This window comes from Erpetoichthys calabaricus, chromosome 11, assembly GCF_900747795.2.
Source record: "Erpetoichthys calabaricus chromosome 11, fErpCal1.3, whole genome shotgun sequence".
Classification (NCBI taxonomy): Eukaryota; Metazoa; Chordata; class Cladistia; order Polypteriformes; family Polypteridae; genus Erpetoichthys; species Erpetoichthys calabaricus.
This window is the reverse complement of record NC_041404.2, coordinates 62,948,295-62,972,083: the sequence shown is the minus strand read 5'-3', so window position 1 is coordinate 62,972,083 and position 23,789 is coordinate 62,948,295. Positions and strand designations below refer to the sequence as shown.

The window sequence follows — 23,789 nt, the reverse complement described above, 5'->3', positions numbered from 1 at the left end:
TTTAGAGGTACCAGAAGAACTAAATACCCCAAAATCTCAAAAACACTTTGACTGATTTAGTTGAAACTTGGTGCCATGAAAGACAATTAGCCGACGTGTCTTTTTAGATTTGTCAGTGGTGGTTGTTGGTAATGATGTGGTAGTGAGTGGGCTGTTCTTGGACCCCACATCCTCCTCCTGTCTCAGCACAGAGAAGTGGGGCAGGCCAAGGCTGTGCCAACGCTTACACAATTGGGAAGAGGTGAAGTGGAGGAAGGTTCAGGGAGACTCCTGGGAGACGTGCTCAGCCACTTGCATTGTTGGGTACCTGCAGCACCCCCTATTGAGTCGGCGGCTTCTCTGTACTCCTCACCATGCGGTGTAAAATACAAATTCAAGCATAGCACACTGGCCATCACAAAGCTGTCGGACGTGTAAATGTGTCAGTCCCCACTTGACAGGAACGCTGTCTCCTAAGAGAAGAGTCTGCTCTGCCCTTTCTCCTCTAGTCATTCTGTGTTACGAGACCCCGTTCAGCCGGCCATTGATGTGGACCCCCAAGTACATGTAGCAGTGTGAATGAATGGTGAGCAGGTGTAGAGGCCCTTTGGTGCGATGAAAGTCAATAAGCAGTTCTGTGGTGTTGCTGATGTTCAGTTGCAGACAGTCCTCCAAGTTCTCCACCTAACTGCTCTTCTCCATCTCATCCCCTGTTAGTGCAGGATCATCTGGACATTTCCTCAAGTGACGTGACCTGCTGTTACACTTGAAGTCTGAGGGGTACAGAGTGAAGAGAAAGGATGACGGGCCTGTTCCTTGTGGTGACCTTGGGGCTCACAGAGTGTGTTCTGCCGGACAGATAATCCATCATCCAGGACCCCACAGGCTCATCCACTTAGTGTTTGCTGTTGTACAGCATTGCTTACCAGAGGACCCCCCTAGTCTATCACAAGCCTCCTTGATGTGTCTAATGGGACGTTGTGGTGTAGGGGGTGTCATGTTCACGCCTCGTCCTGTCCAGGCACCTCTTGTGTCCTTGAAACTTTTGCCAACTCACCAAGCTTTTCATGCTGGTCTGACTTGGTCACACATTTAGATGTGATGGGACGTCGCTAAGCAGCACAATTTTTAGAAGAGTAAATGGAAGCAGTAAAAAATGTTAGTTGTGGAACCAGCAGCCACTCTGACCATTCTTAAGACTGAAAGGTGGGCTTACAGTCTCCGTGTCATTGGGGGTTATCAGGTGGACTTTTTTGGGTTTGGCTCCTCGGGTCCAACACGTCCTTGCCAGCCAATGAGCTGCTGTTGTCTTTTTGCAGATGCGTCAGGGTGCATTCCTTGTGAACACGGCTCGAGGAGGCCTGGTCGATGAGAAGGCGCTTGCTCAAGCTCTGAAAGAAGGTCGGATACGAGGAGCAGCCCTCGACGTGCATGAAAACGAGCCTTTCAGGTGAGCGGCCCACCAATTGAGTCCTTCCGGAGACCTTTGTGCTTCAGCTACTTTAAGTGCTTCAGCTCCAGTGTTGCTGGTGGTCTGTTGACACTGACATCCTCCTCCATGAGGGGAGCTACAGGCTTGTGGGGAACCTCCATGTTAATTCAGAACTGTAATAAGAAATTGTAAAGTGCTGTACCAAAAGAACTCTGTGGCTTCTGTACTTAAGACAAACTTGAAAACAGATGATGACCGATGGCCGCCACCACCAATCTGTCACTTCACAAATGCTGATTGTAGTTTGACCTGCGCCGAGAGTGCCGTGGATTTGTTGCTACTGGCGCCTCTTCCATTACAGCACATCATCTTCTCCAGCCAAAATGACATTTTTTTTTAAAAGTTACTTACATTTATTTGATGCTTTTATCCAAGGTGACTTACAGCATTCCATTTCTTTTGGTTTTCCAATTGGAGCCCAGGCAGGTTAGGGTCACACAATGGTGTCTGTAGTGGGATTTGAACCCACAACCTCAGGGTTTGAAACTCCATGTAGTCTGTAGTGGTGGCTGAGAAAATTTATAATGTCCTGTCTTCATCAGACGAGAAAGTGAACTCTCCATCAAGAAACGTGAACGAGCAGGAAACGAATCAATCGCTCCAAATGTTCCTCTGTTTCAAGGCAGACGGGTTTGAGAATCTGTCAGTGATTTTCAGTGAGCAGCTTTGACATTTCCAAAATGTGTACAGCGTTCTCAATTTGAAAACTCAACCATAAGAGCCAATCAAACTTTCCCAGCAAACTTCCCTGAAGAGCCAGTAGTGTGTCAGATTTCAGCAGCATCAGTCTGCTAATAGCCGGCTACCACAGTAGGTGCCTTTTGAGTTCTGTGTCAACGGAACTAAAGTCAGTTGTGACTGATGCTGTCCAAGCATTTCCTCCACACTTGGTTTGTAATAATGCAGTGGTGATAACAGCCAGTTCTTCTGTACTCCTCACGTTTCCATTGAAATGTGTTCATTGGTCCAGATGAGGTCAACGTAATCGAGCTGACATCAGTCAGTGTCTGTTCTGAAACAAGCGTTACAAGAGTAGGCTACAAAAATTGACGGAAAGAAGTGAGAAACCAATTAAAACACAAGACAGATCGATGTTACCATCACTGTATAAAGAGCCGGGCCTACGTAGACACCTAGACGTTCCACGATTTTCTACGTGAATGTAATGCCATTACAAAGAAAGTCACTCGACAGCCTTACAGTCGATTTCGATAGATTGCAGCCCTCCATCTGGTGAGGTCTCCCCGTGGCACTGCAGCACTGGGAGCCGCTCTCCTCTCTTGCCTTTTCCCTTCTTTTTGTGACTTCTCTACCACTTAACTTCCTCGGTTACTCTCCTAGCTGGTCCAGCCCACCAAAAATCGTGGGCCGGTGGTCTAGTGCTTTAATTGAAGTGCAGAAGTGTGGAGTTGAATTCAGCTGAGTGAAACTGCGAGTGGTCAGATGATACGTCAGTCGTGCCACACTCACTCAAGGGCGCCCTTCTCAATGTGCCCACTCCATGGTGTTTGCCATGTGTTCTAATGAAATACGATGCATTTTTATTCCTAAAGATGGCACATACAACCGACATCAAAACCTAATAAAAGAAAATTGAATTGGAAAATGTGATAGGAAATGATCTTTAATCCCATTAGAATTCATTGATTGTCTAACCACAGGGGTCCTGATAGACCAGTGTACCCTGTTGAGAGGTGCCAATCAGTGGCATTTCTAGTTTCTTCCTGCTCTCACTTTGCTGATCGCTTCCTGGACCTGAACGAGACCAGCGCTCCCTCCATCGTCCTTTTTTATCTCCTATGTTACGTTTACCGTCAGTTTGTCCGTCGGCTCCAACAGCAGGGCCCGTGTTTATGATGCCCCACCTGTCGGAATGAAGACTGCAGTGCATTTTATTTCTACATGTGTTACTAAATGCATTCCAACAGATGGCACAATGTAAATGTGAACGCTGAATTCAGAAGGTAATCCGTCTCGCATTGAACAGATTCACCAGTGAAGCCAGACAGTCCCCGTCAGCTCGGACGCAGAACTGCTTGAATGCCAGCATTTCTGTTTTATCAAAGCCGTGCCATAACAATGAAGTTGGTCCACTTTGGCCTCCGAGTCGAATGTGAAATGACCTCTGTGTTCACTGGCCATGTTTTGGCAAATACTTTGACGTGAACATCAGTAATCCATTCCAGGTAAAGGCTGCCATAGTGGCATCCCAAGCAGATGATAACATGGCTATGGTCGTCTTCTCTCAAGATTGTCATCCATATGCCTGCCACTGTGATTGGCTGGTCCTGGCTTGCATTGCCACCTTGTGTCACATGACCGGTTTTGTATGAGAAACCCAAGCCTTGCGTGCAGCTCTTTCAAGTGGCAGCCGGGGACTTGCATTCGATTTGAAGTCCTGATGGGTTGATTGATTGGTTTAATTTTGGACTTTTCCTTGCAGTTTTTCTCAGGGCGCTTTGAAAGATGCACCGAACCTGATCTGTACCCCCCACTCTGCCTGGTACAGCGAGCAAGCTTCCATTGAAGCACGGGAGGAAGCTGCCAAAGAAGTAAGACGTGCCATCACAGGTGGGTTCTGGGAAAACTGTTTAGAAGATGGGAGATGTGGTGGGGTATGATGGGATTTGGTCTGATGCTAGGGGAAACGGTGCCACTTGGAATTTCAGAGTAACTTTTTCTGCACACCCCTGCTGACTTGGCACGCTGGTGGCCATCTGTCTGCACATCTTCAGGATGGCCTGTCACTTATTTTCGCTTGAAGCAGCTGTGCATGAGAGGCTTGTGGTGAACTCGTAGAACTGAGATGGCAAGTGTTGAGCATCACTAAGGTCTCTCGTTTTGCTCAGTTAAACCCAATCTGATGCCACAGACTCTGGTCTGCCCAGTTTATACCCACACAGCACAATCACACGTGCAGTTTGGACGGTGTGCCTAATAAAGCGGCCAGCCTGTACAGGGGAGTTTGGTGGGCTGCCATCTCTGCCCAGCTCGTCGGTGTCCTGGCACACATCTTGCCATCTCATTATTCATGGTGCTCAGGCCCCCAATGGGATGGAGCCGGTGCTGTGATTGCTCAGACCGATGTCAGCTTCTCTGTTTTGCTGTTCATTAGTTACGTCTTGATTAGTGAAGCCACTGAATTGAAAGAAGAGTTTCACGCGTCTCACTCCTGTCGTTGTCTTGTCGTTCCTCTTTAGGACGCATCCCAGACAGTTTGAAGAATTGCGTTAACAAGGAGTACCTGATGGCCGCTGCCCAGTGGTCTGGCATGGATCCCAGTACGGTCCACTCGGAGCTCAATGGTGGGGCCGCTCCATACAGGTAAGCAGCTTCTCCCACATGTGGCGGACTCTGAGCTGCTCCTCCCACCCCTGCGCTCGTCTTGTGGAGCTTGATGGTGAACGCAACACCCCGACAAGCCCCTGCATCGTTGAAGCCAGTCGTTTCCTGCATGGCCGTCCCAATGGAGCCTCAATGCACACAGACCACGTGCCATCTTCTCTGCTTGCTTTGCTCATCCTCTCCACCTCTGCCTGTTTCTCTCCTCCTGCTTTCCTAACTCTAATTCTCTTTGTCCAGGGGTGCAGCCAACTCTGGTCCAGGGTCCGACTGTCACATACGGAGTGCTTCGATTGAGAGGTTAACCTAAAAATCTTGTGGTGGCTGCTCAGTGGGACAGGGTCAGACCCCCTCAGGCTGCACAGCAATGGGTGGGACTGAGGCGGTGGGCACTCTTTAGGTCCTCAGACCTTTGATATGGATGACCATCCTAAAGTAGGCCACATCCAGGTGTGGCACACGCACAGCACATGTTAGGTTTGTCATGTCCAGCGTCTCGTGAAGGTGTGTGGCCACTTGAGCGTTTGTCGTGAGTAGCACAGGCTGACAAGCTGCCATGATGCACTCGTAGGCCTCCTTTGGAACGACTCAGGTAATTGTGAATAGAACGCGATTATCAGGGTGGTGGCCTGCGACTCACCAATGATGAGCTGCCATTCAGGTCACGTGACACGATTCAAGCAATGAATGACGGCGCCTTCAAGGCTGATAAAAGTCCCGTTCTCATTCCGTTCCTTATTGGTTGGTAATGGTGAGCACACAGGAGCTGTCTGAGACCATCAGAAAAAGGAGACGGCCATCTCCAGGGGTCTCGGCCTTCCCGTTTCCAACTTTCCCAACATTGTTAACCGTTAAACAGATGTGGTGGGAAGAGGGGGTTTGACCACAGAAAGTGTTGCATGAACATCACGTCCAAACGTCCAAGGAGCTGATCTGAGTGACCAGGGGGTCAAGCCGTCCCATGCACTAATTTTGTGCACCACAGCCAATGAGAACCCCACAAATGTCAATAGTTGAGATTGAGTTTTGTCCAAACCTGCCGAGAGAAACCAAAATCCTTCACAACAGAAGATCTGAGGAAATGAAAATGGACAACGCAGAGCAGCAACGAAATGAAGCAAAGAAGGAAAAGAACATGGTGTGGGGCTGCTCTGTCCTGGGGGGCTTGAATGCATGAACCATGAAATCCAAGGATTAGCAGGGCATTTTAGAGCGGAAGATGCGGCCAGAAAAGGAGAGGTGGATCAACGTTTGGGGGTGCGAGAGCTGACAAGGAAGAGTGGAGCCGTGTTCTTGGGCCGAGGGCAACCCTTTGGGAATGTGCCATCCTGCAGACATTCAGGAGCTTCTTGATGGTGACGAGACACGTGTGCCAGAGGGCCTTTGACCCTGTCGGGGGTCTACTTGTCACTTTGTGCGTGTCGGTTGTTTTCTTACTTGGCCACCAATCCTGTTCAGATGTTTGCGTGACCTGAAGGTGCTGGACATGACAGACCTAAAAGGGCCGGGGGGGTCTGAAGGGTCCGCCAGTTTGTTTTCAGCGCCGTCATGGTCCGCGCTCTCTTGACGCCTCTTTCTGTTCCTTTCCGCAGGTTCGCAACTGGCATGGTTGGTGTGAACCCCAGTGGCCTCCCAGCCGCTGCAGTGGAGGGGATGGTGACGGGCACCTTGTCCATCTCCCACGGGATCCCGCCCGTCGCACACACTGCACACACCCCCTCACCTGGACAGACCAGCAAGCCAGAGTCGGACAGAGAAATCCCTGCGGACCAATAGCAGTGCACCAAATGACATTCCTGCGCTCGCTGACCCCTATAAGTGGCAGTCGTCGGCCCCCCTCGACGTGCTCTCTCTCCACAAGTTCTAGCGACTCTTCTTTACTCCGTTTACTTCACCTTCTGTTTTTGGGGGGCCTTCATCAGCCCTCGTTTTTATGTTGCCTTCCCCCCCCCCCCTTTTGCAGTGATCATTTTGGAGTAATTTTTAGTTTTTTGTTGTGCAGTGTTGGTTCTCTGATTCGTAGGTGACCGCTGTCAGTCTCTCTCTTGAACCAGGGGGACGGTGGGCTTTGTTCCTCTCTACCGCCTGTGGGTCAGGTGGCGAGCAGCTGGTTGGCAGATCTCGAATCGAGGGGTTGACCGACCACCCCCCACCTGTCCTGAAGTGCAGTGTACTGAAAAGGGACATTCCTGATTTGAAGACAAGCGTCTGGGGGGGGGCCGAGGGGCCGCCCGTTGACTGCCCGCCCCCCTCCCCGGGCCCTGTTTTCATTTCACGTCTGAAGAAGTCTTAAAGGGTGTCCTGCCTTGGCGGCCTAAGTGACCAGGACATCCCCCCCCCCCCATGCTGCTCTTCCCTGACCTCTATGTGTCCCCTGTGCTGTTACTGCTCCCAGCTTGCAGTACCCCCCCTGAACATGCCCACCCGAGCCCCGCCCACCGGCCTCTACCCCATCCTTACAGGAAAGAACTGCACATCAAAAACCTGCGACCGTTTACACCAAATGGGTCCCAAGTGCGTCTTTGTCCCGGGGCGACCAGACACCTCTAGGAGTGTCCCAGAAACGTGTCCTCTGTCTCCTCAGCTGGGGGTCTGCGTGGGGGTGGGGGGGGCTTCAGATACTTTTTAGAAATCGTTTTTCTACTCTATTCCAGTAGATGTTCATTTTTTGTCGTCTTTGTTTTTATACTGCTGCGTCGGAGGACGTTTGGACTCCATTAGGGCTCTGGTGACATTCCTAGAGGGGTCTGCCCCGCTCGCCCACCCACCTGCCCGATCAGTTACCGTATGGTTTGTGCTTCAGCGCCTACGGGTGCAGCTCCAGACCTTTACTGCTCTTTGGCATGCGTACCAAGAGGTGACACCCTTCATGGAGGGGGGGGGTGGGGGCGCGATGCGCCACGTTAGAGTCGAACCCGTGGAACTGAGCCAATCCCAAGCTGGGGTCCCTTTAGTGCCTCCTGAGGGCGCCGTAGAGCAGGTCTTACTGTCCAAGGCTTGGAGTCGGGTGTTGGCGCAGATGTGATCAGATGGTGGTTCAGCTCCGCGTGCCCACACGTCGGGGGGGGGGGGGGGCATTTCGACAACGTTAGATGACACATGTGCCAAAGCAGTGGTTTAGGCGGGCAGGATACGATGCCTACTGGCTGCTTGGAGCCGCTGCTCTGCTGCCTCCCCCCGGTGGTCTCGGTGCCCCTTTGCAGTCATCTCTTGCCTTATTGAACCCCGACAGAGCGCCGCTCGCTCACCTCGTGGTCAGTTGGGTCGGGGTGGCGGGGCAGGCAGGATGCCACTCGTGGTGCGTTGCCAAAGGAGGTAAACGTGTGCAGTGCGCCCTCTACTGTGAATGAACCTTGTGTGGCAGCGGCCTCATAGTACCTCAGACCTGATATTGAATGTACTCACTCGCGCTCTCTCTCTGTACAGTTTATTATTATTATTATTATTATTTTTTTTAGATACGACAGAATTCTTTAGTATACAAAAGACTCACAATAAATAAATAAAAAGAAAGGAAGAAAGAAAGAAAGGACACTTCGGACTTTTAGATACGCGAAACAACGTTGGAGGAAAATCTCAGGCTTCTCTCGTACCTCGGTGGGGGTTTCACTTCACTTTGGTCCTTTGGTTTTGTTTTCTCCTTTTGTTTAAAAGCACCAGCACCCCCTCAACCTCCCCCCCCCCCCGCGCCCCCCCCCACCTCGTCCCCAGTCCTGTGATAAAATGAGGTTTGTCTGGCTGGTGGGGGCGGGGGGGGGGGGGGCTCTTTAAGATGATTATTAACTTTTTTTTTTTTTTTTTTTTTTTTTGGTTTTGTTAATAAAAAGCATTAATGTTATAAAAAAAAAATAGAAAAAGAAAACCAAAAGAGTGGCCGCCTCGTTTGTGAGATGTGGGGGGCCGACTTCGGGCGGTCTCGTCGGGCCGCTGCTAGGAGGTCCTCTTCATCCCCAGCCTGTGCCCGGTGGGTGGTGGACCCTCGCCCACCCCACTTGCGTGCCCTTGTGGTGACTGACCTGCTTTTCTTTGTGGTGGTCCGCGCCAATCTGAAGAGCCGCGCTGGCACCTCTGCTGGTCCTGAAGTCAGTCATGTGACCAGCCGGCTCTTCAACGCTGATGTTCCAGACTGGTGAGGGGTCCGTGTGTGGTGGGCACCTGTGGTCTCCTCATTACTTGAACTGTAAATTTAAACTCTGCCCGCCTGAGACCCAAATTAGTAAGCTGGATCCTCAGGGGGTCTGTGTAAATGTTTGGGCACCCCAGGTGACAGCAAACCACGGCATTGTTAATGGGCGGGCGGGCAGTGTGGTGTAGCGGTGAAGGCTTTGGCTGCGGGTTCAAATCTGAAATCTCATGGGTCCAGTGTGACGCTGAGGGGATGTGGGGGCATCGAAGAAAACTCGAGGAGCTCATAAAGGAAAGCCAGGCGGGTGGAGGGCGAGACCCACTTTGTCAGGCGTCACCTTCATTTGCATAATCCCAGCCAATCAGAGGCCTCACTCCATCCGATCCAAGCAGGTGCCATTTTGTCATAAAGTCTGCAGACGGAGGAGCTGGAATGTGGCACCGGGGACTGAGGGACGTCACAAACCGAGAAGAAGCTCGTCTGTCCATCCGTCCGTCTCTCGTGTTTTGCGCAGAAGGTGCCAAGTGGGCAGCTCAACTCGCCATAGCAGTTCACCCTTCATGTGGCACCTGTCGTCTAAAGCGATGTGGCGTGCCAATGAGATCCACAGCGACTAGAAGTCACAGAAAGGGACACGAGACAAATCCCCCCCCCCCCAGCACTGGCCCAAGGGATTGTGGGAGAAACGGAGAGAACCATGAGAAGATGAAAGACGACCTGCTGAGAGCCTTCCATGTTTTAGTAGTGAAAGACGAATCGAGGGAGAGATGAAGAGCATGGGGGGGGGGGGCGGCACACAACACAGTGAAGGTGGTCCGGTTTACACGTGTGAAGAAGTCTGGGACCACCAGCAGGAGCACAGAGAGAGAAGAGCGGCGTGGATCAGAGAGGCGGACCTCCAACATGGCGTCACGGCCAGGTGGTATTTATCTGAGAGTGCTTGGGGGGAGTTGGGAACAGGGGGGGCACAGAGTCACATAAGGGGCGTTGGACTTTAAAATTTTGTGAGGAACCAACAAAAGCCTTGAGGGTGTCCATCGGGGGCGGGGGCCACAAAACTGGCCTCAGCAAAGGGTTATGGGAAGGGCGGCCGTTGAGAGTTCTGTCCAGCAGGGGGCACTGTGGGTGCAGGGGGGCACGTTTGCAGATGAGGCCAAGACTGGCAGGCTGGCAGATACCCGAGAATCCACTGAGTTGTCACAGAGGGACTTGGGCAGAGTTGTGGATGATGACACTTAATGTCACTAAACGTAAAATCAAAAGTGGGAGGGAGGTCTGCAACGCCAAAGTCCACCTCAGGAGAAGATCTCGGTGCGGTCACCATGTAGACGGAGCGGAGCGGAGAGGAAGGCGAACAGGATGGCAGCTTATATAGCGCTTGGCTCTGTGCATGGTACAAGTCCGAGGCTTTACAACGCACTGGCAAGGACTCAGCGGGGTACGGAAATGACAAACACTGGGGGGCCTGACTGAGGGCTTGACACACACGGGCATCGGAGACGACATCGGACCAGGGAGTGTGGTGGGCAGGAGGAGGTGAGTGTCACTGGCCTGAGGGGCTTCTTCTCGGCCCTGAAGCCCCACCTGAGCTGCTCGTTTCAGCCAGTGAAGGTCAAAGGTCAGTAAGGTTAGCCATTGCTGGGCTGGCAGGCCTTTGTCTCCCCCCCTAGAAAGTGACCACCGTCCACTCCCAGCTCCAGCCATGCAGATTTCGGACTCCTGCACTCAGGTGTGCGCCGCTGCTGCCGCCTTGTCATATGCATTTAAAGGTGGGTACCTTCAGCCTGGCATGGCTTGGGTCACCAGCATCTCTCGACTTTCCCCAAAGTCCACAGTACCCACCGTGAAGGTGGACGGAGTGGTTGGATCGGCTGAGTGGAGCTGAAGCTTGAATTGAGACTTGGACAGATGTGCCCACTACCATATTGAGCTCGGGTGGCATGAGGGTCCGGAGCGAGGGAAGCGTACCCTTGAGCCCCCCTTTATTGAGTGAGGGTCATGTGTGCCTTTCCATAGTGAACTCTGACCTCGGGACCCTTATTTTGAACCACAAGACCAGCAGGTCCGTCACTCCCACGCCCCCCTGATTTAAAGGACGCGGCGCACAAGGAGGAGGTTGGCGGTCAAAGTGGCACTCGTAAGCGGGAGGTGAAACGGTGCCCAGGCGGCCCTCCGCAAGGCACTATATGGTGTGCTGCAGCGACTCACGCTGGCCTGGCAGGGTGTGAAGCCGTCCTTCAATATGGCGCCTCTCCAGTCCCGGCTTGTGTCTTCAGCAGGGGGGCACTGGGCAACTGGCAGGTACCCTTAGATGTCATGTCCACCGGGGGGCAGCGCACTCAGTGTCTCGTGTTCTGATGAAGCTGACGCAGTGACGAGTAACGGAGCTGGGGGGGGCAGCACTGTGACATGGAGAGGACATCTGCTTTAATGTTGATGATGTCACAAATAAAATGGAAGAAGAGAACGGGTGATTGATGGGGGCACAGGATGCCAACACGCACCCTGTACCCGCTTGGTGTATTCAGGCAGTAGGAGAGTCACCCGCCCTCCAGATGATGAGAACTGAAACACGGTGGTGCAGTATGTGGGCATCTTGTCATGATGGGTGGGCATTGACGTTATCTCGGCTGCATTCCTGTGTGTCGCAGGTGGCGTTGGCGTGGCCCTCGCCCTCTCCATGCAGCCGTGACTTTTTTCTCTCCTCATTGTCCTCTGTGCCACCTCCGTCTGCCTGTCCCCCTGCTCGGCCTTTTCTTCTGTGCCATTTCCATCTCCTCGTCTCGTTTTTTCAAATTCAAATGCGCCATCCAGTTGAGAAGCAACAGAAAAAAGCCAAAGGGTTGACACAAATAACCAACTAGATAAGGGGCTTCTCCTGGTCGGGGGTCTCCGTGTGCCTGGGCACCCCCTGCTGCCCCTTCACAGCTCCAGCCGTGCACCCTGTTATGAGCCCGCTAAGCCTGAATTGGCACAAGTGTGGCTGCTGCCCGGCTCGCACTCTTCACAGCCAGACAACCCAAAGGAGATCTTATGCCAAGGCGCCAGCCTTCTTCTGAAGCACCCTACCCCCCCTTGTTCCCCGCCATTATACCAGCCTGCCTGCGGGCAAACCCACAAGCTGCTTCTGTCATTCCAGATGTGTTACTCACGGGAAGTTACGCCGGACCCCCCAGAGGGAGTGGGGCAGGCGGCTCTGAGCTCTTGTTACAGCGCTAAGAGTGGCGGCGGTGGCAGTAACGTCACTGTCACCACTGACCTGTCCACCTTCGGCAGACTCCTGTCTAGTGGGGTCACAGACTGCCCTCCTAGCTGGGCACACGTCCCGACCCCCACAGGCAGCACGTGAGCCGTTTAGGCCGGAGTTAAAGACCCTCAGTGTGCGACCCCCCCCCCCCATGTGGCCCACATGCACGCCATAAAAGGAACTTTGATGACGAGGGCAGCTGGGGGGCACCGCCATCTGTTAAAGGCAACAGGTGGGCAACACACAGGACGGCGGGGAGGCAGCAGCACACTGGTAAGCTGAGTCGGGGGCTGACGTCTGGGGGGGGGGTATACTGAGAATCAGCCGGTCGTGTCTGCGGGCAATGGGGGGGGGTCTCCTAGGGTGAGCCTGGTTGTGCCCGTGGCATTGGACACCATGAAGCCTGGTCAAAGCTGACTTGGCATGTTAAGGGGGGTGGGTGGGCACCTTGCCAGCTAAAGGGAGCACATGAAACCCACCACTACCCCCCTCAGTGGTATCGAGTTGAGGTAGACAGAGTGCAAAGCCACTCCCCTGGTGACATGCCACCCATCACCATATACTGTTTTTGCACATGATGCCCCTGTGACATGGCACCATATAAGGTGGCACACATTTTAAAGGAAAGCTAAAATAGATTTGATTTTTTCCTCTTAGCAGAGGACTGTGAGGGCCAAGTGGTGCCCACTGCTCTGTTTCATTCAACACAAGTGAGTGTAAAGAAGAGCGTTTGTGAAACAAAGCTGGCACACGGGCACTAACCTCTCAGGAATGTGCTGGCCCTGCTGACTGGAATGAAGAGTGTACCATCCGGTAGGTTCACTGAGCGTGAGGTGGTTGGTCCTAATGTCACATTGTGCCCAGTTGTCGGCTCAGACCCAGTGATGTTGGCAATAACGATGTGCCACATCAGCCCACTTCCCATGGGCTCACCACCTATGAGAGGGGCCAAGGAGGTCGGGTGCAGTGTGAGTTGGGTGGTGGCCGAAGGCGGGGACCTTGGCGGTCCGATCCTCGGCTACAGAAGCTGGCTCTTGGGACGTGGAATGTCACCTCTCTGAAGGGGAAGGAGCCTGAGCTAGTGCGCGAGGTCGAGAGGTTCCGGCTAGATATAGTCGGACTCACCTCGACGCACAGCTTGGACTCTGGAACCAATCTCCTTGAGAGGGGCTGGACTCTGTACCACTCTGGAGTTGCCCCCGGTGAGAGGCGCCGAGCGGGTGTGGGTATACTTATTGCCCCCCGACTTGGAGCCTGTTCATTGGGGTTTACCCCAGTAGACGAGAGGGTAGCCTCCCTCCGCCTTCGGGTCCTAACTGTTGTTTGTGTGTGTATGCGCTGAACAGCAGTTCAGAGTACCCACCTTTTTTGGAGTCCCTGGAGGGGGTGCTAGAGGGCATACCTTCTGGGGACTCCCTCGTTCTGCTGGGAGACTTCAATGCTCACGTGGGCAATGACAGTGAGACCTGGAAGGGCGTGATTGGGAGGAATGGCCCCCCCGATCTGAACCCGAGCGGTGTTTTGTTATTGGACTTCTGTGCTCGTCACGGATTGTCCATAACGAACACCATGTTCAAGCATGGGGGTGTTCATATGTGCACCTGGCACCAGGACACCCTAGGCCTCAGTTCGATGATCGACTTTGTGGTCGTGTCGTCGGACTTGCGGCCACATGTCTTGGACACTCGGGTGAAGAGAGGGGCGGAGCTGTCAACTGATCACCACCTGGTGGTGAGTTGACTTCGATGGTGGGGGAGGATGCCGGTCAGGCGTGGTAGGCCCAAACGTGTTGTGAGGGTCTGCTGGGAACGTCTGGCAGAGCCCCCTATCAGAAGTAGCTTTAACTCCCACCTCCGGCAGAACTTCGACCACATCCCGAGGGAGGTGGGGGACATTGAGTCCGAATGGGCCATGTTCTGTGCCTCTATTGTTGAGGCGGCTGACCGGAGCTGTGGCCGTAATGTGGTCGGTGCCTGTCGTGGCGGCAATCCCCGAACCCGTTGGTGGACACCGGCGGTGAAGGATGCCATCAAGCTGAAGAAGGAGTCCTACCGGTCCCTTTTGTCCTGTGGGACCCTGGAGGCAGCTGATAGGTACCAGCAGGCCAAGCGGAATGCGGCTTTGGTGGTTGCTGAGGCAAAAACTCGGGCGTGGGAGGAGTTTGGGGAGGCCATGGAGGACGGCTTCGAGGAGATTCTGGTCCACCGTCCGGCGTCTCAGGAAGGGGAAGCAGTGCAGTGTCAACACTGTATATGGTGGGGATGGTGCGCTGCTGACCTCGACTCAGGACGTTGTGGTTCGGTGGGGGGAGTACTTCGAAGACCTCCTCAATCCCATTAACATGCCTTCCAATGAGGAAGCAGAGCCTGGGGACTCAGAGGTGGGCTCCCCCATCTCTGGGACTGAGGTCACCGAGGTGGTCAAAAAACTCCTTGGTGGCAGGGCCCCGGGGGTGGATGAGATACGCCTGGAGTTCCTCAAGGCTCTGGATGTTGTAGGACTGTCTTGGTTGACACGCCTCTGCAACATCACATGGACATCAGGGACAGTGCCTCTGGATTGGCAGACCGGGGTGGTGGTCCCCCTCTTTAAGAAGGGGGACCGGAGGGTGTGTTCCAACTACAGAGAGATCACACTCCTCAGCCTCCCTGGAAAAGTCTATTCGGGGGTCCTGGAGAGGAGGGTCCGTCGGATAGTCGAGCCTCGGATTCAGGAGGAACAGTGTGGTTTTCGTCCTGGTCGCGGAACAGTGGACCAGCTCTACACCCTTAGCAGGGTCCTGGAGGGTGCATGGGAGTTTGCCCAACCAGTCTACATGTGTTTTGTGGAATTGGAAAAGGCATTCGACCGTGTCCCTCGGGGAATCCTGTGGGGGGTACTCCGAGAGTATGGGGTACCGGACCCCCTGATAAGGGCTGTTCAGTCCCTGTACGATCGGTGCCAGAGCCTGGTCCGCATTGCCGGCAGTAAGTCGAACCCGTTTCCAGTGAGAGTTGGACTCCGCCAGGGCTGCCCTTTGTCACCGATTCTGTTCATAACTTTTATGGACAGAATTTCTAGGCGCGGCCAGGGCGTTGAGGGGGTCCGGTTTGGTGGGCTCAGGATTGGGTCACTGCTTTTTGCAGATGATGTTGTCGTTTGCTTCAGCAGGCCGTGATCTTCAGCTCTCTCTGGATCGGTTCACAGCCGAGGGTGAAGTGGCTGGGATGGGAATCAGCACCTCCAAATCCGAGACCATGGTCCTCAGCCAGAAAAGGGTGGAGTGCCCTCTCAGGGTTTGTAGCGAGATCCTGCCCCAAGTGGAGGAGTTCAAGTATCTCGGGGTCTTGTTCACGAGTGAGGGAAGAATGGAGCGTGAGATCGACAGGCGGATCGGTGCGGCATCCGCAGTAATGCGGGCTCTGCATCGGTCTGTCGTGGTGAAAAAGGAGCTGAGCCGCAAGGTGAAGGTCTCAATTTACCGGTCAATCTATGTTCCTACCCTCACCTATGGTCATGAGCTATGGGTAGTGACCGAAAGAACGAGATCGCGAATACAAGCGGCTGAAATGAGTTTCCTCCGCAGGGTGTCTGGGCTCTCCCTTAAAGATAGGGTGAGAAGCTCAGTCATCCGGGAGGGACTCAGAGTAGAGCCGCTGCTCCTCCACATTGAGAGGAGTCAGATGAGGTGGCTCGGGCATCTGATCAGGATGCCTCCTGGACGCCTCCCTGGTGAGGTGTTCCGGGCACATCTAACCGGGAGGAGGCCCCGGGGAAGACCTAGGACACGCTGGAGGGACTATGTCTCTCGACTGGCCTGGGAACGCCTTGGGATTCTCCCAGAAGAGCTAGAAGAAGTGGCCGGGGAGAGGGAAGTCTGGGCATCTCTGCTCAAGCTGCTGCCCCCGCGACCCGACCTCGGATAAGCAGGAGACAATGGATGGATGGATGGACATCAGCCCACTGGCCTAATGGTCACACTGACTCCTGCCCACCTGGCACTCACCTTACACTCTGGAGCCACACAGTCATAGCACAACCCCAATGGCGCCCATGGCAAAGGGAGCTTTTGAGGGGGCAGGGGCCTTTCCTCAAGGGGTATGTTGATGCCCACCCTGGCTAGCTAGCCCTAAAGTCAGTCAGTCATTTCCCAACCCGCTTTATCCTAACTACAGGGTCACGGGGGTCTGCTGGAGCCAATCCCAGCCAGCACAGGGCGCAAGGCAGGAACAAACCCCGGGCAGGGTGCCATCTCACCGCAGTGGCCCTGAAGTACACAACAGAATTTACAAAGCCTCAGCTCCTGCCAAGTGCCCTGTGCTGCTGGGATTGGCTCCAGTGCCCGGGACCCTGAAGTGGCACGTCTGCCATGCCAGCCACACTGCTGCTGTCCACCCTTCACAGCTGACCGGCAGGTGGCATTGACCTAAATGGCCTTTAATGCCCTGACCTTCCTGTTTTAAAGCAGCCGTTAATCTGCAGAGGCTCAAAAGTGAGTTGCCACCCAGGGGGTCCTTGTTGGCACTGATGGCTGATCAGAGGTGGGTGTACCAGAGGCAGCCCATTTGCTTCTTCTGAGTGACTTTTCTCATCACCACACCAGTGCCAGGGGGCATGCGTCACGTCGAGGGTGTGTCCATGGTGGAGGTCCGCCCAGATACGAGGAAATCATGAAAAATGCAGTGATGGGGTGGGGCCACAGGGAGATGCAGCTGCTGAGAGGTTGACAGAAGACCACGGCCATTGGCGGTGGGAGGCACAGTGGGCGGCACCCTCAAAGAAGGTGGCAGTCCCTCTAGAGAAGCCTGGCACTGGTCGGTGGTACTCATCCTGCGGGTGGCGTGCTGAGGGTCTCGTGTTCATGGAGAACGGACATCTCTGAGGACCAACACTGGACAGCAAAACGTCCTTAAAACATCTCGTGTCACACCACCCACTAGTATGCTGACGATGCCCAAAACGTGTGGCATTTACCACAGCATTGCTAAGTAAATCACTTTGGGAGGTGAAATCGAGTTGTGAAGTGAAGTGAAGACGACGATGGAAGGTCACAACGACAAAGTGTGGATTCAAAATCCAAAATCTGAAATCTCGCAGACCCCTTTGGCAGCTTCAGGGGAGTCTCGACAAGCTTGGCACACCTGGATTGGGCAGTTTCTCAAGGTCCATGAGACTGGGGGGGGTCTCTCCACACACGATTAAGTCAGGGCTTTGGTGCCGAGGGGCTCGTCCTGAAGACCCTCCAGTATTGTCTTCAGGTCAGTCTGAGGTGCTGGGCCCTCTGCAGCAGGTCTTCTTCAAGGACCCCCCTGGATTTGGCCGCATTTGTCCTTCCCTCAGTTCTGACATAGTGGGACGCTGCCACCCCCATACTTCACCGCAGAGATGCCAGCCCTCAGAGTCTGGGTGGGCCGGCCTTTTACTCCTGAGTGTCCTCCATAAACGCCTGATTGATGGAGTGACTGACCTCCCTGACCAAGACCCCCCGTACTCAGTTTGGTTCTGGGTGCTACCGAACCTCTTCTGTTTCCCAGTTCTGGAGACCACCCTGTGCTTCAGAGATGGTGTGGTCCCCTGGCCCTGACCTGTGCCTCAGCACAATCTGATCGTGGGGGTCTCCCTTTGAGAGCCCCTTTGACTTGATGGTTTGCTTTTTGTCTCCGTTACGCATTGTGAATTGTGGGACTCTGTAAGGTGGACTCTAATCAAGTTCTAGAAACATCTCAAGGAGGATTAAAGCAAACAGGGTGGACCTGAGCACAACGTGGGGGGGGGAGTCACAGCACGGGGTCTGACGTTTTGGACCAGCCTTTCTGGTCACATGTCGTCACTTTGCCATTCCGGGTCATTGAGTGGAGACTGAGGGGCACAAACGGCAAATGAAATCGACGAGCGAGTAAAGCGTGCAGGAGGTGAAGAGCCCCCAAGTCTTCCTCACTCCGCTGTGCATGAACTCGCGTTTGTCACTCGTGTTGGTCTCGTTTTGTGAGTTCGCCGTCTGTTCCCCCGGGTGGTCTCAATGTCACACTTGTGTCCCTCCTAAAACTGGACTCGGATGTGTCCCCGTCCTTGCTGTCACAGTCATTCTGTTCATGTGGACCCCCTGGCACCTTCCTGTGACGCCACATGGCAAATCCCAAAGCAAAGCGTCATCGGCAGCCCGTCACATCTGATTGGTCACATTTTCAAGTCAACTCCGTTTCTTATTTGTCATTTTTCACTTAATTGAAATGTGACACTTGCCATGGTGGCTTTGTACTGTAAATAACTTAAACAGGTGGCACAGAAGAATCGAATCGGCAAAGTGAGGAACCCGATGCTCCACACAGGACTGAGAGCCGTGACGTCCTGAAGATTTCAACGTTTTATACCCGCCGATAGAAGAGTGTGGGCACCAGTTGGCAGTGGGCTGTTTGTGCCCTTCCTGAACGTCTTGTGATCAACGAGGAGGGGAGGGCCAGTCACTCACAGGGCATGGGCGAGGTCAGCCTGTCACCCTCCTACAACTGCACTGACCTCGTGGTGTGGCGGCTCCACGGATTTACTGTACGATGTTGTTGGGTCCTGGCGCAGTAGGGGGCGCCATAAATAAGTAAAGGAGACCCTCATTAAGGCATTGAATAAATCAACTGCCATCGTCTCAGCCAGCCCTGTTCCATCCCGAGGAGCGTCCATCGAACGGCGCCTGGCAACAAGGGGCCAAAGCAAAAGTTCTCAGGGGGGCTGAAAAACCGAAGGGGACGCTCGATACCCGTGGCGCCATGGGTACTGGCCGAGGGGCTGTGACCGCCGTTGTAACAAACAAAGATCTGCATGCTTGAACCTGACCTGCTCTTCTGTTTCAGATGGCACCACACGGCGGGCTACAAGGACTTCTGGGAGTGCTGCTCCTCTTGGCGGGCAGGCCAGCCTGTCATGCCACCGATGCCAAGCCCTGTCTGGCCGCTGGCCCTGCTTCTTACCTGCTGCTCTTCTCTGGACAGTGGAGCTCCACAACTTTTCCCAAGCAGTACCCACTCTTCAGGCCGCCTGCCCAGTGGTCTAAACTCATAGGTAAGAGGTGCCAGTCTGGAGGGCTGGGGTGGGAGTGCCAGAGTCGGCACGAGGACACAGGGCAATGTGTCACTCAGCTCAGATGATGGGGCCAGCGTGAGGACGCGGTCACTTCGGCTTAGCTGAATACCACTGCTGTGCCACTAGGGGGCAGCCCTTCACCCTGTTTGACAACTGTGGGCACCACCTGGCACTCTCAGTACAGTGTTGGGGTACCAGGGGATTCCCAATATGGTAAAAGAAAGATGGCCGAAGTGGCCAGTCATGTTATCTCAAACGCCAGCTTCCAGCTGATTGGTGTCCTACATGCTGGCGGGACCAGAAGGGGCGGAGCTTGAGGGCGTCCCTACTCCACTCTAGGGACAGAAGCAGAGGACAGGTGAGTGACATCGTCACACTTTTATCCCTGTCACTCCCTGTGCCCGCGTGTTCCCACCCACGTAAACACAAAGACACGACGAGCAGCTGCTCTCTAATGATTGGCCAGTGGTAAGAGGGTGGGTGGGTCACTCATGATTGACAGCTGACTGTTTATCTCGTTTTGTGATGATTAGGAGAGAATCTGGTGGGCATCAGAGATGTGAAGTAGGAGGATGGCACAAGGCAGATGGCAACGAGACTTGCCCAGACTCCCCACTAGGTGTCCTCGACTATTTCAGTGGAGGACTTTCGCTTGCCGTGATTGGTTGCCGTTGATCTTCCTTTTCCTTTCTCTTTAAACTCATTTGTGTGTTTTTGTGTTTAGGGTTCCTGCTTTCCCTCTGGAGTGGCACACGCTGCTTGGTGCCACACAGGAGATCACACCAAACAGACCTGGAAACGGCCCTCGTCCCACTGACCCTCCGAGCGGCCCACCAAGCTGCACGTGTCTGCTACTGTGGGGTCTCCTAAACCTTTCTGCTTTCCTTCCTTTCAAGTGATCACACACGGCCCACCGTTCCGGCTCTGGCGAGAAGGTGGCCATGCCAGCCCCGGAGTGAAGCGCTTTGCAGAAGACGGGCAGGCGGATGAACTCGTCAAGGAGCTGACAGAGATCAGAAAGAGCCTGAAGATGATCCACGCCATCCACCAGGCCCCCAACGTGTCCAGTGGGACCGGTCGCACCGCAGCTCGGGTCCTGGTGGTGCCCAGAGCCTCAAGGGTATGAGAGTCTGACCCCGTCACAAGGAGGGATGGCCTGAGTGTGGTCTCCTAGCGTGGCCTGCTGTCGCCCATGTGGAGTGTGGGGATGGACCCCTGTGACCATTTGGGGTGGTCTTACCGGTGAGGGTTGATACCCCCTTGAGCAGCCTGCCCTGACAGAGCAGAGGTGGGATGTGAACTCACGATGTGCTCATGGAGAACTCCCCTGGTGGTGACCGCTTAGCCCGAGCACCGGTGGTCTGCCTCGGCCGCTCCTACGTGTGCCCACAGCTGTCCCCTTCTCTAAGTTGAGCCCCCAGTTGTCACCAGGGTTGGTGACCCCACTCTCTCTTGAGTCTTCATGTTGGGATGATGACCGGTGATCGATGATCCCGGTGGTTGAATGCCATGAGCTGCATGGCCGCATCAAGGGCAGGGCGGCCGTAGAAAGATGAACCTGTGGCCGTGAGGAGCTGGCAGGAGGACTTCAACTCCCAGGAGTCAGCAGGAGTGCACAGGGGGCTGCTGGGAGGAGGAGGAGGGGCGACATTCACACAATACAAAGAGAGTGAGTGTGTGTATGTCACACGAAAAGTGACGCTGCTGTGTGATGTGGGATCCCAAACACAAAGAAAGGCCTCGTCCTGGGCAGCCTGGCCCCAAACTCACGTCTAGTGCTGCTGTCATCGTGACTTCGTTCTCCTGCCGTTTGGCAGTTTGATTTGTGAGGCTTCTGCCATCTGCTGTGGCGCCGTCGTGTTGGAGGCTCTGTGTCAGGCGTTTCCTTGGCAGTCCTTCCCAGAATTCTCCAGGAAGCGCGACGTCTTCAGATGGGCCCGTACCTCCGCTCGTTTCAAGCTTCGCTTCTCAGGACCTCGCGGTCTTTCCTGTGACGGTTTGCTAGATGGGGGCCGCCATTTTAGTTGCGTGTTGCCATGCTGTGAGGTCGAGTTGCTAGGGGGCGCGTCTCGCTCGCGCGTGTCTCTCAGATTTGTTTCCTTCTGCCGTTTCCTCTCATTTTTAGTTCCGTGTTTCCCCTAAACGGTCGCCTTGCTATTCCTGACCTTTTGTGTGTCCTGACGGCCATGACAGTGTCACTCGTGGGCCGCCCGTCTGCCTGCCATGCTTCCTTTGTTCTTTTCTAATCAAAGAATTCTTTTCTGGTTACTTTTGCTTTTTGTTCCTCGACACCATTTTGTTTTTCATGGGTGCTGCCATTTTGTGGTTAGACTGCTGCTTGTTGCCACTGCATTGGCACGAGATGCCAACGGGCCGGCATGTGTGTGTGTGAAGGTCCGCCCGGGCCGGCGTGTGTGTGTGTGTGTGTGTGTGTCTTCACAGCGTCCTGTGGCTGTGGCTGTGACTTTTCACGGACCCCCTGGTCAGCTGTTTGTCTCTGCATGTCCCGGTCCCCTGTGCTCTGCCATCTTTCGTCTCCTGCCCGCCGTGCCTCATTGTCTCTGCTCGCCCACAGATCTCCCTGCTCATGAAGCTCATCCCGAGTCCCGACTGGTTTACCGGCGTCGACAGCCTGGACCTCTGTGACGGTGGCCACTGGAAGCCGAGAGTCACCTTGGAGCTGCGCCCTTACGATGCGGGGACAGACAGTGGCTTCACTTTCTCTTCCCCCAACTTTCCCACCTCCCCGCAGGAGAACATCACACGGGTGGGTCACCTAACTGACTGGAGGGTCTGGAGGGTCAGTGCCCTGGACAGAACCGATCCTCACGTCTGTTTGTGCCCTCAGATCACATCTCAGAGCCCCAATCACCCCGCCAGCTCATTCTACTACCCCAGGCTGGCAGAACTACCACCACTGGCCACGCTGACCATCGTACGTCGGACAAAGCGGCCCACCGGACGTCTGCACCCCTCTCACCACATGCGACGGGTGCCGGGGATCCAGCAGTTTTCTGGTAAGTTGCCGTTCCATCGTCCATTTTAGAGTCTGCGGTGACCTCCTCGTCTGTCCTCCCATCTCCCTCTGGCCAGGGGTTTCTGGGTTCCTCTCACTTGAGCGGTCAGCTCCTCGCACCAAAGGTGGTGCCCAAGGTGTTAAAAGACACGTCTCCATTTTGAAACACTGCTGAGGTGCTCATGGGCTACCCATGGACCCCAAGTTCTACCGGGGGGCCTTTCAGCTTTTGAGCGCTTCGCTGTTTTCATTGTTGCTCGGCCGCAGCGCACGTTTTGCTTTTTCTTATCACGAAACCTCGCGACGAGCCGCCGTGGTACCCGGGACGGTGTGGTGATTAAGATGGGGAAGCTCTGAGGAATTTCTCACTAATATTGGGGTCCAAGTAGACCCCCCCTCCCCCAGCAGGTCCCCCCCATTACATCTAAGAACCCCTCACAGAAGAGAACGGTCAGCTCAGCTCCCTGTGCGCCGCCGCGACTTACAGGCGTCTGCTTAAGGGCTAATCTGGCCGGACCCCCGTCACCTTCAGCTACTCGGCCAGGAACTTCAACAAGATAAAGAGCCCCGCGGCCGGAGTTGGGCGTTTTGAGGACCTTACTGTTCACTCGGAGCCCCTTCACAGATTTCTAACTCCTTCTATTCCAATCTTCCAGAAACTCCGCTGGACTGCGAGGTGTCCCGCTGGTCATCGTGGGGCTTGTGCTCGGCCCCGTGTGCTCAGGCCGGACTTCGCCAGAGGACGCGTTTTGTTTTGCTCCGCCCGGCCAATGACGGAGAGCCGTGTCCAGACTTGGAAGAGGAGAGTCCCTGCGTCCGGGAGGGCTGCTCTGTGGACGGTGACAGAAGGTGAAGCCCACCCAGGTCAGTCATCCTGGTCACCTCCTCCTCCATTGTCTTAGAGCATGTGAAGGGTGGAAAACCTTAGAAGTCAAGCAATGAGGCAGAACTGGGGTCTACGGAGGACACCCACCATTCAACCCAGCGCAGGGTTAGGCTTTGGGGCATCGGGAGACAAGCCAGTGGGCCGGGTTTGCCCCCATTTGTTGCCACATCCTAAACTCCTGCAGTTTGGTCTTACTAGGTACTCCATGTGAGTGAGGATTGCACCCCCTCCAGGGTCAGTTCCTCCATAGGCCTCGGCCCCCCCATGGCCCAGGGCTGCATTAAGCTGGAGACTTAGTGACACGGTGACGCCCCCGTCCTCCTTTCCCTTCTTCATTGTCCTTTCTGTTTCGCAGGGTGAAGCCCCCAGTAAGCTGACCAGGACATCTAAACTCCAGCCAATCCCTTCATGATATTCCGTCAGAATTCCTGGAGGCCGCCATGCCGCTCAAGAGGGAGTCGAGACCCCCGGGGCTGCCAGGTTTGTGGGGCGCCTCTCGGTGCTTTGGGGTCCATTCAGACAAACCCTTTTTGTCTTTTTTGTGTCGTTCTTCTTATTTTTCTTTGCCATTTTGTGCTCCTGTCTGATTATGAAATAAATTCTTTAAAATATGAAGGGATGTTGTTTCGTTTTTGCCTTAAAAGCCAG

General features: G+C 54.4%; 2 protein-coding genes across 4 annotated transcripts in view; both read left to right on the top strand.

The window, feature by feature from the left end:
- LOC114660471 (C-terminal binding protein 1) overlaps positions 1 to 8,681 on the top strand; it is a 45,230-nt gene extending 36,549 nt beyond the window's left edge. For all 3 annotated transcript variants that reach the window (XM_028813186.2, XM_028813183.2, XM_051933363.1), the window contains 4 exons: positions 1,299 to 1,429; positions 3,915 to 4,042; positions 4,672 to 4,795; positions 6,406 to 8,681. In XM_028813186.2, the coding sequence (XP_028669019.1) occupies positions 1,299 to 1,429; positions 3,915 to 4,042; positions 4,672 to 4,795; positions 6,406 to 6,589 (567 nt within the window). In that variant the 3' untranslated portion in view covers positions 6,590 to 8,681. The remainder of the gene's footprint in view (positions 1 to 1,298; positions 1,430 to 3,914; positions 4,043 to 4,671; positions 4,796 to 6,405) is intronic.
- Positions 8,682 to 11,733: 3,052 nt separating this feature from the next.
- On the top strand, positions 11,734 to 23,134 carry spon2a (spondin 2a, extracellular matrix protein). The gene is made up of 6 exons (XM_051933576.1): positions 11,734 to 12,459; positions 19,011 to 19,218; positions 20,136 to 20,359; positions 21,815 to 22,006; positions 22,088 to 22,256; positions 22,912 to 23,134. The coding sequence occupies exons 1-6, from the start codon at positions 12,349 to 12,351 to the stop codon at positions 23,106 to 23,108; spliced, it is 1,101 nt and encodes a 366-aa protein (XP_051789536.1). The 5' UTR covers positions 11,734 to 12,348; the 3' UTR covers positions 23,109 to 23,134.
- Positions 23,135 to 23,789: the final 655 nt, after the last annotated feature.

Bases quoted from the DNA above. Each gene is read 5' to 3' on its own strand.
- spon2a (XM_051933576.1), top strand. From the start codon at position 12,349: ATGCACGCCATAAAAGGAACTTTGATGACGAGGGCAGCTGGGGGGCAC. The intron at 22,007-22,087 runs GTGGGTCACCTA...TTGTGCCCTCAG, and splicing joins CGCAGGAGAACATCACACGG to ATCACATCTCAGAGCCCCAA. The intron at 22,257-22,911 runs GTAAGTTGCCGT...CCAATCTTCCAG, and splicing joins GGGGATCCAGCAGTTTTCTG to AAACTCCGCTGGACTGCGAG.